The following is a 16,419-nucleotide window of genomic DNA, read 5'->3' on the forward strand; positions in this document are numbered from 1 at the left end:
AACACAATGGGTCATTGGAACACTTAGTTTGCTATAAAGTATATGAAAGTATTACCTTAAAATTATTTGTAGATGCATCCACGGTTCTAAACTTTACCTTCAGCCTTTTAACCAGGGCATGTGCCTGTGTTTTCCATGTAAACAATGAGTTTGTCTTTCCTGGTTCTAGTTTCCTACTGCCTTTGAATTCAATGAGCAGTTCCTGATTACAATCCTGGATCACTTGTACAGCTGCCGATTTGGCACTTTCTTGTATAACAGCGAGTTTCTCAGAGAAAAAGAGGTTAGTCAATCCACTGATTGTGTCATTGCATTGCTGTCTTTACTCTAGGTGATGGCAGAATTTTGGGATGGATTGTATCTGGTTATAGTCCTTGCAGACAATGATTTCGAACCTGCTTTTTTCTTATAGAGTAGTGCCATGCAGTCACTAAGATACTTGTCAAGCACTGGGTTTGGAGTTTTTCTAATACAGTAGTGTATCATGCTTCTAAGTAAACCAAAATTTAGAATGTAACAGTGGCTTCTATGATGGCTTTCTTGATTATATTATGTTCATATTATATTATGTTCTTATTTTTATTTCATTTTAGAAAGTGACTGAGAAAACATTATCGTTATGGTCTTTGATAAACAGTGAAAAATCTAAATACACCAATCCTTTTTATAGTAAAGAGGTAAATCGAGCACTCTATCCAGTAGCCAGCATGCGGCATTTAGAGCTCTGGGTCAATTACTACATCAGGTGGAACCCAAGGATTCGGCAACAAGTAAGTAAATTCTCTGTAACACACAAAAAATGCTGCTAGACATTGGAAATAAGGATTTTGTGTCATAACTGACTTGTAGAGCAGTACCTGTAATCTGTTCAGGTTTTTAATGTTATGTTTGTAAAGATGGAGGGGAAAAAAGTGAAAGTAACTGTCTAGTTCTCTCTTAGTTCATTGAACTTATTTTCCTCTTTAGTAGAAAGTCATCCTTGAGCTCTTTCTAGCCCTTTTTCTTGGACACATGTCTGAGGCCATTTGATGCTGCTAAATTCTGAAGGACAATGCTTAGAAATGGGGCTTGCTGATCCCAGTAGAGTTGAGACAGTAACAACACACAGTTGCACTTGCTTTTTTTTTTCCTTTTGCTGAGAGAGAGTGTGAAACAATGTACAAATGAAATGACCTGTTGAGTTCTTTCTCTTTCAAAGCTATATGTATTGATGGTAAGGTTTAATTTTTTATGTAACACTGACCTAGCATTGTTTACACTATGGATGACAGCTGTTGCTGAAAATTATACAAGTGGATGAGATTAGAAGTCCAGAAAAGCATTTATCAAATTACACATAGTTAAGTTCTGTGGTTTTAATCCAATATGGTCAGTCAGTGTTTGTTACAGTCTTGCTAAAAATCTCAGCCATGCAGCACAAAGATTGTGTACAAGAGACTATTTTATCATTATTAACAGCTTGCGGAGATTTGAGTAGGAGAAGATAGAGGAGCAATTTGTTTGACAGAAGCAATCTTCACAGTCCAGCCCTTGGCATGAGTCAATACTTTTCAAGCAATACACTTCCACAGCTGATCTCCTGTGTTATTTACAGTGCTTTAGAGGGTACAGGAAAGCCTGGCAGTTTTCTATGGCCTTTTGCAAGTACATTGCCTATTGGAATTGCAAGTTCTTGTTTTAAAGCTGTTGTTGCTTGTTGTGAAAGATGAGGGTGTTTTGCAAAAGGTGAATATAAAGATTTATTTAGAAAGTAAAGGATTATAAGACATGCAAATTAGCTGTAGATCTACTTTAAAATGCAGTTTGCCATTATTCAGGAGAGGTTTTTGGCAGCAGTTTCTCCTTAGAAATGCAAATGCAAGTGATAGTATTCCATGCTGCTACTACCGGTCCCTCATTTTCACCATTTTTGTACACAAAATGCAACTTCTCTTTTCTGCACATGAAATTTATGCTTCATCTCACTTAAGCAACTGAATAATGAACATGTGGCCTGAACTATTTTTTATGACCTTTCTTAGTGCCATCCCTTAGAAGTATGTTCTGGTAGCAAGACTATTATCCTACACCACCAGTCATCTTAGTACCTACATTCAGCATTGATCCAACTTCCACAGTTGCCTCAGCATTCATCATGATCCTCATATGGGTGCACAGTGAGCGGTGCATCTCAAGAGTGCTGGCTGAACTGGTTTAGAACTGGTGAGGTGTTTAAGCATTAGCTGCTGAAACTCCACTGCTGATAGTTTTGAATTACAGGCAGTTGACTGTGAAACAGCAACAACTTCTAGACAGGTATATTCAGCCAAAGTTAACTTTAGGCTTGCCCTCTGCTTTGGACATTTGTAACAGTTCTTTTCCATTTGTTTCATTAGTCTGAAAAGGCAGTTAAGATGAAAGTGGAAACAGTTAAAAGGCTCTTTTCTGGGTAATCTCCTCAAAGCCAGAGCAGTTGAATTTAAATACCTGCAAGTTTACTTAGAGAATTCACTAATAAAGTTTACTTCACTTATTTACACTAAGTTGCAAATTTACTGTTAAAAACTCAAGTAAATTTCATCAGTGAGAGAAGTTATTTATGCTGAAGACACCGATCTTAATCCAATCAGTGTAGCTAAAATAATCTGGCTAAACACTGTTTTAGGGAAGATGCTAAGATATGGGCTTCTGGACTCTAAAACCTCTTAGTAAGTCAAGAAAAAAGCTTTGGTTAAGGTATATCAGTAACTGTCTTGCACACAATATCAGACAACAAGAAAATAAAATCCAGATGCTTCAGGAAGTGGTGGCTGATTTTACTGAGTTAGGGCAAAGGATTTTGTGCAAAGATTGATTTTGGGGGAGACATCTGGAAGGCAGAGGTTCTCATGTTACAGCAATGAGTATTTCTCTTTAGCTATGACTTGCTACACCTGCCAGGAAGCCCCAGATACTTTAGTAGCCTGTGTATAAGTAGTTGGAGTGAAGTGCTAAGACTAACACGGGTCTCTTCCTAGCAGCCAAACCCTGTGGAGCAGCGTTACATGGAGCTCCTTGCATTGCGTGATGATTATATCAGGAGACTTGAAGAGCTTCAGATCACAAATAATTCTAAGATATCCAATTCATCAGCCTCATCAACATCTCCCTCACAAATGGTGTCCCAAGTACAAACACACTTCTGAAGAAAATACTGGCTTCTTTCCATACTGTAATAGCAAGTGGTGCTTAACATAGATCTGTAGTATAAAGAGGAATATTCTAATGCCTTACACTAGACTGTCTGAACACAAATTATTTTAGACTATCTTCATTTGAGGAGGACTTGACAGCAAACCCAACTCTTCAATTACGTGCCTTTCACAACCTGTGGACTGGGAACATGAATCAACTCATAGCTATGGAGGGCTATAAGAGTTATTTTGGTAGGTCTGGTACAATTGAAATTAAATTGATTTATTGTTTTTGTAAGAATGCTTTAATTTATTACATTTTAGGTCATGTTTCTGTAAGGAAATTCATGCTCAGTCTTGCATGTCATGAATAAACACAACAATGGCAATAGGAATACTCACATTTTATAAAATTAGGTATGTCTGTATTCCTCTTAGGAATACATGCATGGAGTTCATGAGAGAAAGAAATTCTATTGCAAGATGTGAGAGAGAAGTTTTGAAACGTTAATTACCCGAGAATTTCAAATTTTCCTGTTTTTAAATAAACAGAAATATGGAAGGCATTTCACTGATATGCTTCTAAATTAAAAATTCAAATAGCTCAGTAGATATCAAAAGAAACTTTTTAATTTTAAATTATTTTTATTAAAAAAATGAACGTTGTACTGGATTCTGAGAAGGTTTGTTTGGGCTAGCTGTTCAGCACTAAAGTACAGTACTAATTATCACTGTGGGCAGTATTGGTTCTTTGGATTAATACAGAATTAGATGTTTCCAAAAGAAGGTTTATATAAGAAACAGAACCACAGAGACATTGCTTAAATATCCAGCAATAGCCATAGTATTAAAGCTTCTATTGACCTTCTAAAAATAAATGTGCCTGTTTTAAAGGAGCTTTTATACCAAAGTAGACAACAATTCTCAGCTATAAATAATTTTAAAGACTTGTACATTTATAATTTACTGTTTAATTTAACTCCTGTAGAGCAAGTTTATTCTAAAGTATTTTTAGGGGCTTTGGTATCCAAGATTTGCATATAGTGTGTGCACTTATACTGAACATCCAAGTGAGCTCTAGTTTCAAGCCTACCTTTCAGAGGCTTTTTGTAAATCTTTAATACGTTCCTTTCAGGTATTTTTTAAATAGCTGCAAGTGTTTCTTACCACAGCACAATCTTTGCTCTTGATATTTAATTAAAATTTTGCATATTCTGGGAAGTTTAATGGTATTCAGGCAATCCAGGAAATACTGCAAATCAGAATCTGTAAAGAACTCTTATATTGTTATTTTAAAGGAAATATTTTGATGCTTGAGGCTTCTGTCATTGTAAATTATTGTATATGCCGTGAGTTTTGATCTGCAAGATATAACAGTATTATATATAAATTAAGTTTTGTGTGAGTGTATATAATATAGTTTATGAGAAATTCTGCAAGTTTATGAAGTGTAAATATTTTGCATATGAAAACTAAATTTAAAGGTATAGCTCCATAAAAATAAATCAAAGTTTAGAGGACATTAAATATTTAAAACAGTATTTTTTCAAAGGAATAAATATGTACCACCTCTGGATTTAATTCAGTATATGCACTGAGTTGCACTATATTTTCAGGGAAGTTCAGGGCATATAGCATGTATGTTCTAAATATGCAGAATTATATTACTTCTGTCCTCTAAATATCATTCTCCCATCTATACTCTCCAGTATATGTATTCAAAATAACAATGTTGTCCCCCAATATTGACTTGTTAAAGTAAGATTCATTACATCAGATAAATGAAGAAGGATACTCATTTGTTCATGATGTATTTTACATTTTGAAAGCTATGCATATTCTGGTATATTTGCCTTCTACTTATTTGTGGTTTATTAAAAAAAAAGCTATTTTAATGAGAATATTTAAAGTTCCTGAATTTGAGTTTATCATATTGGTGATGTCTCTGAGCGGTGTGAAAAAGTTCTGAAAATCTAATAGTTTTTACTGTGTAAACACTACATAATAATCTATTACATTTGGGAGAGTGTAATATAATGGAAAGGATATTTTTGCACTTACTTCATTACATACTACTTAGTTCCTATTACTCTTCAGCTGAATTTGTCTTTGAAGCTCTAACATGGCTCTGTGCGGGCTTGGAATTTTACAAGTCAGCAAATAAGTGTTTTAATTGTTTTTACATAGGAGACCAAGATAAGGGTGATTTTAATCCAGTATGTTCTGGAAAACACTGCTTGTCAATGTAGGCATACAAACTTTTCAATGCTAACAGAACATCTCTCTCCTTCTCCCATAAGTGGGCGCTCCGGGCTGTCGTTCTGCACAGGTCTGCTGTTCAGTGTGCACACTGCAGCCTGTTCCCTGCCAGGAGGACACCTGGGGAGGCTTCTGAGGTCGTCAAGACTTGCAGGTGCTGAGTGCCTTTTCTAGAAGGGGTGAGAAAGCAGAGCTGGGGTGTCACCATTACCAGCAATGAATGCCCTATATCCCATAAGAAATGTCAGTCTTGGAACGCTAATTTAGGTCTTTTGTATTCTTCCTTCCATGGACATAAGGAGAGTAAGCTAGGTTTTTAATAATAGTAAGCTAGGTGCTCCGGGCTTCTGTTACTTATGTAAGAAAGGTTATTTGTTGAATGCCTTCTTTTATTTCCTCATGCCTTACCCTTCCCGCCAGCATCACTGTTACGGCTGTACCCAAGACATGACTTGTGTGCTACCTCCTTCTGATGTATTGTTAACCTCTGCCTTGAGTTCAGGTGTGGTGTCGCAGCGAGCATTCTGTCATGCATGAGAAAACATGATCTGTAACAGCACAGGACCTCCTCGGTACTACCGCTTCCTTCACTAACCGTGTCGGCCGCTCTCCTTGGATACCGGGGGACTGCTCTGGAGCCGGACTCTGTGTCAGGCGTTGGGTCGGGTCGGGTCGGGGAGAGAGCAGCGACCATCATCCGTCTGCCGTGTACGTGCGGGGAGAGGAAAATAAAGATGTCAGTGCCGAATACTCTGCCTCCAGCAGCCCTTTTCCCGGCGCGCCGGGTCTCCGTGCTGGGGCCGCAATGGGCGGTGGGCCGGAGTTGCTCGGCCCGGCCTCGCCGCCCGCCCACTCCACGGCGCGGAGGCCTCTGGGAAAGCTCCGCCGCCAGGTGACAGCCGTCGGCGCTGCCGGGGCCCCAGCGGGCTGGGCTGAGGCGGCCGGGCCGGGGCGCCGAGGAGAGGCGGGAATCCGCCCGCCATCCCGGCGACGCGGCCGGAACCATGGAGCGAGCGGCGGCGTCAGGGCCCGCGGTGGAGGGCGGTGGAGTGAGCCGGCGAGCCGTGCGGGCGGGGGGCGCCGCGGCGGCGGGCGCGGGGTCGCGGCAGCCCAGCACCGAAACCCTGGACAGGTGAGCGGGGACGGCCCCGGGCGGAGCGGGCGGCGGGAGAGGACGCGCCGCGGCCTGCGGGGCCGGGCGGGGGAGGCGGCGGGCGCCCCTCGGCCCGAGCCTCGGCCGAGCGCGGTTCCCCGGCCTCGGGGCGGCCTCCCTGGACCCCTCCGGCCCGAGAAGCTGCAGTCCGAGTGCGGCTGCAGTGCAGCGGTGGATGGTCTGCGGCGGGAGCCGGCTGTTGTCAAAGTTTCCTGCTCCGTGTGCCGGCAGTGCCGCCGCCTGCTTGGCTGAGGCGGCCGCGGGGCTTTGGCCCCTGGGTTGGGGCAGCGTCCTGCAGACTGGGCTGAGACCGTGCGCGGGTTTTGAGTCTCTTCCTGATGGGTTTGGGGTTTTATTCTGTGCGTGAATTTAATCTGCAGAGGTGGGACTTTCCCAGGCCCCGCTGTGCCCCCTTGGTGTGCGGAGTGTCCCGGAATGCTGTCTGTCTGTCCGTACGTGTGTGGTGTGTCCCTGATGTGTGTCTGTAAGTGCGGTGGGGTCCGCAGGGTCTCACCAGGACGGTGCCCGGTGGGACCACATTTCCTCCGGCAGCCACTGGCAGTTACTCCTTCACTCCGGAGTTTACGGCTGAAGGCAGACTTCAGAACTGAGCTTAAATATCGTTAAACAAGGAGCAGAACTGAATGGAAATTTCACCCTGATGAAAACTAAATAAAAAAGAACTTTTAAAATCAGTGCTAGGTTCCAGTCTCTGTATTCTCTCTTTTTTTCTGTTAGTAGAAACCTGGAGGTTTACATCATTCTGGTGAGGATGGAAATCAAATGTCCATTTTCTGTCATCAAAACATACATCTTTGTATTGCTTTTTTTATCCTAATTTTCATCTTCAGATCTTGCTCTTCCCTGGTCCAGTTATACATCCAGTTGTCTTAGAGTTTACCTGTTTGCCAGTACGGTTGTACTAGGCCAGGCTAATGTGAGTGACTGCAGATGAGATAGAATGCAAAAGCCATCAGTACTGGTGTGTGCCTTGGTGGTGCGTGGGAAGAAGGCACGTTGGTGTGATCAGTGTTCTGTAGAACACTGACACATCCCCTACAAGGGTCTCAGGGGGTGATTCTGCATTCATATGCATCTTCCTGCTGTTATTAGCTCTGTTGGTGTAGTGATTCCTTATGAAGGTAAGCCATAGAAAAAGAAATAATTTTCTTAATTAACAAGTGAGTGCTTATTGGAAAACAACTTAGGCAAGCCTTAAAACGCTACGCTGGAAATCAAAGAGATGTGAGAGAATGAAAAATAAATGAGGTAAGAAAGGGTTTACTGTAGGATTTAGGTGTTGGGCTCTTTTGTAAAACTTAAGTGAAGAGTTTTCTAAGCAAATCTGGGTTCAAGTTAAGCAGTAACCTGAGAGTTATCTATGTTGTTCAAGCAGGACTATCATAGATGTGTTTTCGTTGCGAAACAACAGTGAGATATCTAGTTCTGTGTAGAATGTGCAGGTGGGGAGAAAGCTATTAAAATTTATCAGAAAAAGTTTTGAAATATCTTCCATTTCAAGTGTGGCGTTGCTGCATGGATCTGTGCCTCATACCTAGCTATAGTGGCAGAGTTAATGTAAGGAAAGGCCTCCTGTTCAATCGTAATTGGTCATCTAAGGCTGTTACCCCACCCTCTTAATGTCCGAGGTGTGGTGCACCTGCTGGGTGTGAGTAAGTATATTCACTTCAGTGTCATGGAGCATTCATACAATCCAAAACTAGTTTATGAATTAACTACCAAAAATGTGTTTTATTTCTTTCTGTATTTGACTTCTGAATAAGCATTCAGTCTGTACAAGAGCACAGCTGAATGGTTTGAAGGAAAGTGGCAGTTATCTAAGATATCAGCTGAGGCTGTGGTAATTTGTGTTCTCAAACTGCATCACCTGGGGTTTAGTGTGGTTCAGATGCTTTAGGGTTCTTGTAAACAATTCAGTGCTGTGGCATAGGAAAGCCCGTCCTGAAAATTATCCAGTGTTTATTTCATGAAATGAAAAAACACCAGCTAACTACAAGTTACTCTTTGGAAAACATGTATTTTCAACATTTAGTATATAACATAACATTAGCATAGTTTACAGTTTTTAGTACTAGCATGAAGTAATATAATTCTGAGGAATTTACAGAATTTACAGATTTACAGAATAATCAGGACATATTAATAAGGTATACTTATAAGGAGTTTCCTCTTCCTTGGCCAAACTTATTCCATGGATGGCTTTAAGAAAAAAGCATGTGAATGGTAAAAATTACACTGGCTAAGGAACAGATCATTTTTCAAGTTCCTAGGGCCCTAACCTTGCTTTTAACCTCTTGACAGCTCTGTGTTTCTGACATGATCTAGTAAAATTCTTTTTCCTAATTTGATCAATAGAATTCTGCCCACAAAGCAAATTAAGTTGTATGATGTTAGTGATTCCTTATAGTGTTGCTTTCTGGATCTGCTTAGTTGCTGTGCTGTTAAAAATGCACATTTGGAATTACTGCTAACTATTTTGAAATTTCCGGTTTTGTAGCCCGACTGGATCCCATGTGGAATGGTGTAAACAGCTGATAGCTGCAACCATTTCGAGTCAGATTTCAGGGTCTGTCCCATCAGAGAGTGTCTCCAGAGACTACAGGGTAAGTGACTTGAGGAATGCATTGATTTGTTTTTAAGATACAAGTGTGGAAGATGGGTCAGATGGTAAGTACTTGAGTGATCACTGAGTGTTGCAGGACTAGAAACATCTCATCATCTGTAGGAGTCTTTTGAATTTGCTTCCTGTTTTCCTCTGTATTTAGAATAGTGCTATTGAACTCTGCAGAATAAAAATTAACAGAAAAGTGAACGGAGATTTTAAAAGTCAATGTTTTGAATAAAACATCAAAAATGGGTTGTCATTTCTTTTGAATACTACATAAAATAATTGGTAAAGTAGATTATAGTTACAGGTTGAAATGGTTTCTAGTGTGTATCATTCAGAGTACAGAATTGAGCTTCTCAGATTTCACAAGAAATAAATTAATGTCTTTGTTACTTGCAGGGGACATAGTTGAGTATCATTTTTTATGGAGTTTCTCCGGAGACACAGAATTTAACATTAAACATACAAACAAACAAGTCACCTCTTTCATTCCCTTACAGCAACATTTTTATCACTAAGGTAATGACTGTACAGTATGTTTTCCCCGAGTTCCACTGTGCTTTTGTGCCCTTGTTCTTTCCCTTCATGCAGCCACTCAAGTCAGCTGTCAAGAATGGAGCATGGGCAGTTTTTCTCCTCTCACAATGTGACAGAAATTATACATGTTTCAATTCCCTTTAAGGAGCCCAACTTGCTGCTGTCTAGATCTGTTTTTCTTCCTAGGTTTGTAACAGTCTCATTGTCTACATAGGGAATAGCCAAAAGAAGATTTTTATCTCTTTTTCTTGTTTTGTTTTAACTAGATTTTGATTCGCATATGCCCTGTGATTACAAAGTACGTTATCTGGAAATAGTGTATTTTAGATTGAGTGACAGCAGGTCAGATTCAGCCTGAGTCTGAGATGAAGCCACAAAATATTTTATTTAACTGTAGTGTATTTAAAAGTTCAACGTCAACAGAGTTTCACACTGTTGGCACAGTCAGCAGTTTGTAAAGAGTAGCTCTCCTGTACTACAGAAGCTGCTGAATTGAAAATGCTTGCTCCAGGTCACGACCAACATTTTTGATAAAACACTGGGGGGAAACCTTGTATTACATCTGTTGATGTTGTATTTGCCAAGGATTTCATTTTAGTAAAACCAAATGTGTAAGCTTGGTGTTCATTTTATCTCTGAGTAGAATGCATTCCTCTGGAATGAAGAACAGTGTTTAGTTTTGAATAACTTCCATCTCTATACCGGTCTCATCTCAGATCTTACTTAACAGGAGTACATCTTTTAAGGCCTAATTAAAATTCTACTTCATTCTCTGTCTCTGAGAAGTGAAAGAAAAGGATTTAAGCCTCATGGTTTAAATGAAGAATTGTTGTGGATAAATTGTATTAGATATCATTGCATTGCTATGATTTGAAATCCCATATTTGTATATAACATTATGGAATTTTTTCATAGTTGCTTACTCAGTTACCCTGACAGGTTGGGTTCCTTCATTGTTACTGTGGAATCCACACATGAAAAGACAATGCCCATGTGATAGCTCAGTTTTCTTTTGAGACATCTTTCTCTTTCCTGGGTCTTCATTACCTTTGGTTACCTCGAATTGCTGCATTTAGAGACTATCTTACAACTCAGAACCTTCAGGTCAGACATGTGTGTTTGCTTCTGGAACTGGTCAGGCAGCTCTGTTAGTTTGTGCTGGATTTACCAGGACTGCTTTATTCTTTCTTTCATCCCTTTTTTTATTGGGGATTCTTTCTTTTATCCCTTTTTTATTTTATCCCTTTCATTAAATTAATATGTTTGCAAAACCAGGTAAATATATTGATTCTTGTATCAAACAGTGTTACTCACATTACTCTTACATGACTTAGCAGGGAGGAGGGAAGCAAAGGGGAAGCTAATGGAATGGTCAGAACTGGAGAGCACTGGAGGATCTCTTGCTAGCTAAACCCTACAGCAACGTGATCTCAGTCTGAGTTGAGTTCTGCTCTGTGTGTCTTCTCTGACTCTTGCTCTGCCTGCAGAGTGTTCTTGAATTAGGGGCTCATACAAATGAGAATGGGTCAGATTGTAGTTAGTGACTACAAACACCTTCAGAAGTTGACAAGAGTTATCCTTTCCTGTGAAAGGTCTGTGCCTCTCCTTCCTGGTCGTTAGTGCAGGCTTATTGTCTTCCATCTAGAAGGGTTGCCAGGCTCTTTCTTCTCATTTAACAATAGAACAGTGTAGCAGGATAAAAGGGTGATTAGGAGTGAATGTTTCCAAAGAGCTTGGAATTTGTTGCATCACTAAAATGAAGTGGCTGGGACTTTTTTTTTTTTTTTTTTTTTAAGACCAAAATAATTCTGCAAATGAGAGTTACTAGTTCTGCATAATTTTGTTTTGTTCTTTCAGAATCCAGCTATATTTAAGATGTTTGGGAGTAGAGTTCTTTTGAAAGTCTAGTGAAATAAGATACAGTATCTTGAACAAATCGAATCTGTGTGTTTCATTGGATAACATTTTATATTTTGACTAACAGGTGTACAGGAGGCCAGTTATACGGGTAAGATTACCTTTGGCTAGCAGTGAACAGCCTCCTACCTGTGTGTCTCTCGTGCTGTGTGAGATCTTGGTGTGTCAAGCGTTCTTTACTTCATTAATGGGTTTTAAGGACCAGTCAGACCGTTTTGCTATGCAGTGCAACAGCTTCTTTGCCACAGAAATGCTTCATATACATTACAATGTTTTCATGAGCAATAGAAGTCAATATGTAAGAGAGCAATATTTTAAAATTATGTTGTGAACGTGCAATACTAACTTCAGTTTTATTGCATTAATTTTGATGAAATGGATGCTTGCAACTCAGGTTTACGTGCTTCAGACTGCAGAGTACTGTGTTAGCAACTCTAACATGTCTATGCTAAAGAATACCAGCAGTTAAAGTGTTATATCTGTGTCTGTTGTATTTCAATAAGTTTCAAATTCATGCTTGCTTTTGTACTTGTTTTAAATTAGTAGTTACCAAGCTGTAATAGGATTGAAAGTTAGGTTTGAAGTTAGGCACTAGTGTAATGACCTACATCTTTTTAATGATAATTTTGAGACTAGGAGTTACCCATTGTTCATTGAAGATGAAAAAGGGCATGCCTTGTTTTTTTGCCCTTCTCTCTTAGTAACATTTATGGAGTGAGAAATTATCTGGATAGTGTTGTGACATTGTTCATGAAACGTGTCCAACACTTTTATTCAAACAAAGATCTCTTGTTCAGTCTGAAATGAAGAGATGAAGTCTCAATGATTTCTTTTTCTCATCTGTTGTTTGCCTATTTTAAAATGATGTGTTTTGTCCAATCATACAAATCCACAAGTTGTTCTTTTTTCTTTTACTTTTGAATAGATAGCACTTCAAATAATTGGTCTGAGTTGAGTAACAAAAACTGTTTTTGTTCAGTTGTTCCCAGTTCTGTGTAAAGGCTTTGATATTTGAATGGTCTACTCTGCTTCTTTGTCTTTCATATATTCATTTTTTTTTCTGTGTTTGCTCATTGTTCTGCTGGTTTTCTTCCAGAGATCACAATGTCTACTTCTCTTTGATTTCAGAAACAACATAATTATGATCTGAAATTGAAGTAATTTCTCTGTAACACAATTCTACCCATACCTAAATGTGAATATTCCTTTATAACTTGAAAAGGTTTTTTTAATTACTTATAACTTTTTAGACTCATGTAGAGTTCAGATTATCTGAAGATATCTGAAGTCCTTCTTCTAAGCTGTTTCTTGAGGGTTCTGTTGAAATGCTGTAAAAAGAAAAATTGACTCCTAACAAAAGCTTATACATTTAGACTGAGGCTGATTTTGCAGCCTGATCAAGTGAGAAGTTATTTGCATTTGAACTGGGAGTAATAAATAGACTGTCATGAACACAACTTCTCTCCAGTTGTTAAAGAGCAAAGATGGAAGAACATTTTTGGCTGAACTTATTAAAACAATTCCTTCAATGACCCAGTGTCATTTGTTCTTCTCCCTGGTGTGCAAAAGGACATTATGTTTATTAAAGAAACTTAATTAGTGTTCAGGATTTGTTGCTAATTGATGCAAAAATAAATTAACGTGAAAATGTGAATTGTTTGCATATTTTGCTATGAGTAGTAATTTTCGATTCTGTAAAGTTACTGGTCATGTTTCAAACAACAACAAAGAAGTTGCTGGAAAGATATGTAAAACTTTAAGGTTGAGAGTTCAATAACATCATATTTTACACAGCAGAGTTTTTTTTTTAAGTGTCCAGGTACTTCTATTTGATGCTGACATATTTTTTTCTGTGAAAGATTGCATGAGTTTTCCCATAATGCTGCCATTGCAAGTTGTACTCAGTTTCTTCTATTGATAAGCATGTGGCATACTTGAAATTAATTTTCTTCATCATAAGATTATTTATCTTAAAAAGACAGTACATGCTTTTATGTTCTTATCTGCCAGCACTTTTGTGAAAAAAGGAGTAAATTTTTCATTTTGTGTTGTGCCAAGTAACATTCAAAGGATGGTGCTAATAGCTTGGATTCCCTTCTGTGGAAAGTAGTGTGTGCCCTGAGTGAAAGATTTTGGAAAGCTAAACTGGAGTTAAAGTATATGCTGTCTTTTTAAGGAAAATTTTTAAAAGGGAAACAAAAGAAGAGAAGATTCTGTCCTTTTACCTGTTGTCTGCAATTTTTTTTGCTGTTACCTCTCTCTTGCCCTACTGCTGCCTCATGCAAAGCAGGAGATACAGGATGGACACAATGGCTATCATTCTGAAGCAGAACCTGATCAGGTGGCAAGTTTTACTCATCTTTCATTCATTAACTATGTAGCAAGGTACTATAAATTAGTACTCATACAGTGCAAATAAATCTTACTTTTGTCGTGCAAGAGAAGCCCTAGAAAGCATTTAGTGTGTAACTGGTTATGTGCCGAGCAGAGTTTTCTTGTCAGGTCATGTAGTCTAAAATATAATACTGAACATAAGCCCGGTTTAAAAGAGCACATCCACCCTCATTTTCTAAGCACTGGCTATTTCTCTGCACATTCTTTTTTGTGATTGGGTGCTGAATGTAAAATTCCAAAATTTTCCAAGGGAATTTGAAGCCAGAGATCAGCTGAAATACTTTTAGAAATTATTTATTAGTGAGAGCTTGGGGTAGTCTCTTTGGAAGCAGACAGTTCCTACCAGTTATTTCTGTGTGGGTGTTGAGGGTCAGAGCTGCAATACAAGGGGAGAGTTAGTGGTTTGTTGTAACAAGTCAGCCCATTATATTTATTCAGGATATAAAAAATTGAAACCCTAATAGTTCATCATATTGACCTGAGACAAATCACTTCCTTACACGGTGCTTAACAGTACCACTAACCGTTTTATGCTTTATTGCAATCTTTAGTACATTGTAAATCTTAACTGCCTAAAAAGGACCCAAAGAATCCATCATGTATCATTCAGCAAGGAAGTAATTTACCTCAATGAAATTTTATTAAACTAACTCTTATTTTAATATTGCTAATTGTTCTTCTGTATTTTGTTTTTACTTCATTCTTAAACTGACCATCTGGATCCAAAATTCCTATAACCTATTCCATAACCTGTGACACTCTCAGTATTGATTGAAATAGAGCATTGTGGGTGCTTCTTGCAATCAAAATCACAAAGTTAAATTGTTAAATAAATAAAGTTTCTGCCATATAATTTGTCTCAGATGAAAATATTCAAATATTAAATGAGCAGTGTTAGAATTTAAAAAACAACCAAAAGAGCTTTAATATGTTCTCAAGTAGATAAAATACCCCAAATAGTACCTGCATTCAGCAAAACACTAACAGATTATTAATTACTAATTTGGGCTGATCTTATTATTCATGTTTTTGTATGCTATATATAGCTAGCATGTCAAACTAATTGTTGCATAAATGCTTTGTTACTAATATGTTACTAACATGTATGTCTGTGTTATATCTATAATACTAAGTTTTGTGCTTGGTTGTTTTTTTGTTTTTTTCTTTTAGTGTGGTACTGTTTAGTACAGTTGTGTGATTTTAAAAAAGACACTTCTTGTGTTCCAGTCATCTGGTAGTAAAAGCACTTTGCATCAAACTGTATCAATATGGTACAGATGGAGAGTGAGATTTAATCACAGTTTTGGATTTTTGCCAGGCACTGCGGGATGGAAACAAACTGGCACAGATGGAAGAGGCTCCACTTTTTCCTGGAGAATCAATCAAAGTTATTGGTGAGTGTACTACTGAGTGCTGCACTGAATACTGTTAAATTGCTACTTTATTTAAAACCAGAATATTATTTCCTTTTGACTTTGGTTATTTAATTTAATGCCACTTAAGATTAGCTGATCAGATGTGGATTTCTTTTCTTTGTCTTTTAAATCCAAGTGTAGGAAGGAGAAATCAGATCCAGAGGATGACTTGCTCCATATAGATAATTTTTCCTAAGGGTTCTTTGTTCCATAGAGGTATATGCATAGCATTTCTGCTTGGGGTGCCAAGGACATGTTATAGATTCAAAATTCTTACAGCAAAAAAGATGAAGTTATGGTAAACTTAGTTTCCAGTTCCTAGTGAGACTTACTTCACTTTGGCATCTGATATCAAGCTCTGTGTTAGCAGTCTAATACTTGGCTAGGAAAGAATACCAGCAAATAAAAGTGAAAACAACGATATGGGCATAAAACTGAATTACTTGGAAATTGGGTGCATGTGGATCAGTAATTACCCCTTTGGATGCTCTGTCTTTGGTGTGAGTGTGGGTACTCTGCACCTCAGGGCAGGAACGAGAGCTGCCTGCAGCTGGGGGTACCTGCAGATGCTGGGGACCTGCCTGCCCTTGTTACAGCCCTCCCCGGGTGCTCAGGAGCTGCTGAGCAGCAGTGGGGCTGAGGAGTTTGGTTGTTTTCATTGTTAAGATAAAGTCAACTCTGCAAGAATAAAATTTCCTAAAGAGGTCAGGCATCAAACTCCTATGGAGCTGCCAAAATCTTGTGAGTTTCAAATGAAAATAGATTGTTATGGAACAAATGGCTACAATAGTAAAACATAGCATTGGTTCATCTGTTTTCCAGCTAAGGATGTTATGTATATCTGTCCATTTATGGGAGCAGTCAGCGGTACGCTCACAGTGACGGACTTCAGAATGTTTATCAAAAGTGTTGAGAGGGTAAGACTTCACTATCTGCCTGTCTGTTGGTTCAGGTAGGAATGTT

General features: G+C 38.7%; 2 protein-coding genes across 3 annotated transcripts in view; both read left to right on the forward strand.

Annotated features, from left to right (window-relative positions):
* The window catches only part of MTM1 (myotubularin 1), a 39,622-nt gene extending 34,567 nt beyond the window's left edge, over window positions 1–5,055 (forward strand). Inside the window, exons 14-16 of one of the 2 annotated variants that reach the window (XM_062503207.1) lie at window positions 170–283; window positions 594–770; window positions 2,997–5,055. In XM_062503207.1, coding sequence (XP_062359191.1) covers window positions 170–283; window positions 594–770; window positions 2,997–3,164 — 459 coding nt within the window. In that variant the 3' untranslated portion in view covers window positions 3,165–5,055. The remainder of the gene's footprint in view (window positions 1–169; window positions 284–593; window positions 771–2,996) is intronic. The other variant, XM_062503208.1, reaches the window with a different exon arrangement.
* A 1,394-nt stretch (window positions 5,056–6,449) lies between these two features.
* The window catches only part of MTMR1 (myotubularin related protein 1), a 37,871-nt gene continuing 27,901 nt past the window's right edge, over window positions 6,450–16,419 (forward strand). The window contains exons 1-5 of the mRNA XM_062502805.1: window positions 6,450–6,543; window positions 9,083–9,188; window positions 11,715–11,738; window positions 15,360–15,435; window positions 16,279–16,373. Coding sequence (XP_062358789.1) covers window positions 15,390–15,435; window positions 16,279–16,373 — 141 coding nt within the window. The 5' untranslated portion in view covers window positions 6,450–6,543; window positions 9,083–9,188; window positions 11,715–11,738; window positions 15,360–15,389. The remainder of the gene's footprint in view (window positions 6,544–9,082; window positions 9,189–11,714; window positions 11,739–15,359; window positions 15,436–16,278; window positions 16,374–16,419) is intronic.

The sequence above is a fragment of the Cinclus cinclus genome, chromosome 15, assembly GCF_963662255.1.
Source record: "Cinclus cinclus chromosome 15, bCinCin1.1, whole genome shotgun sequence".
NCBI lineage: Eukaryota > Metazoa > Chordata > Aves > Passeriformes > Cinclidae > Cinclus > Cinclus cinclus.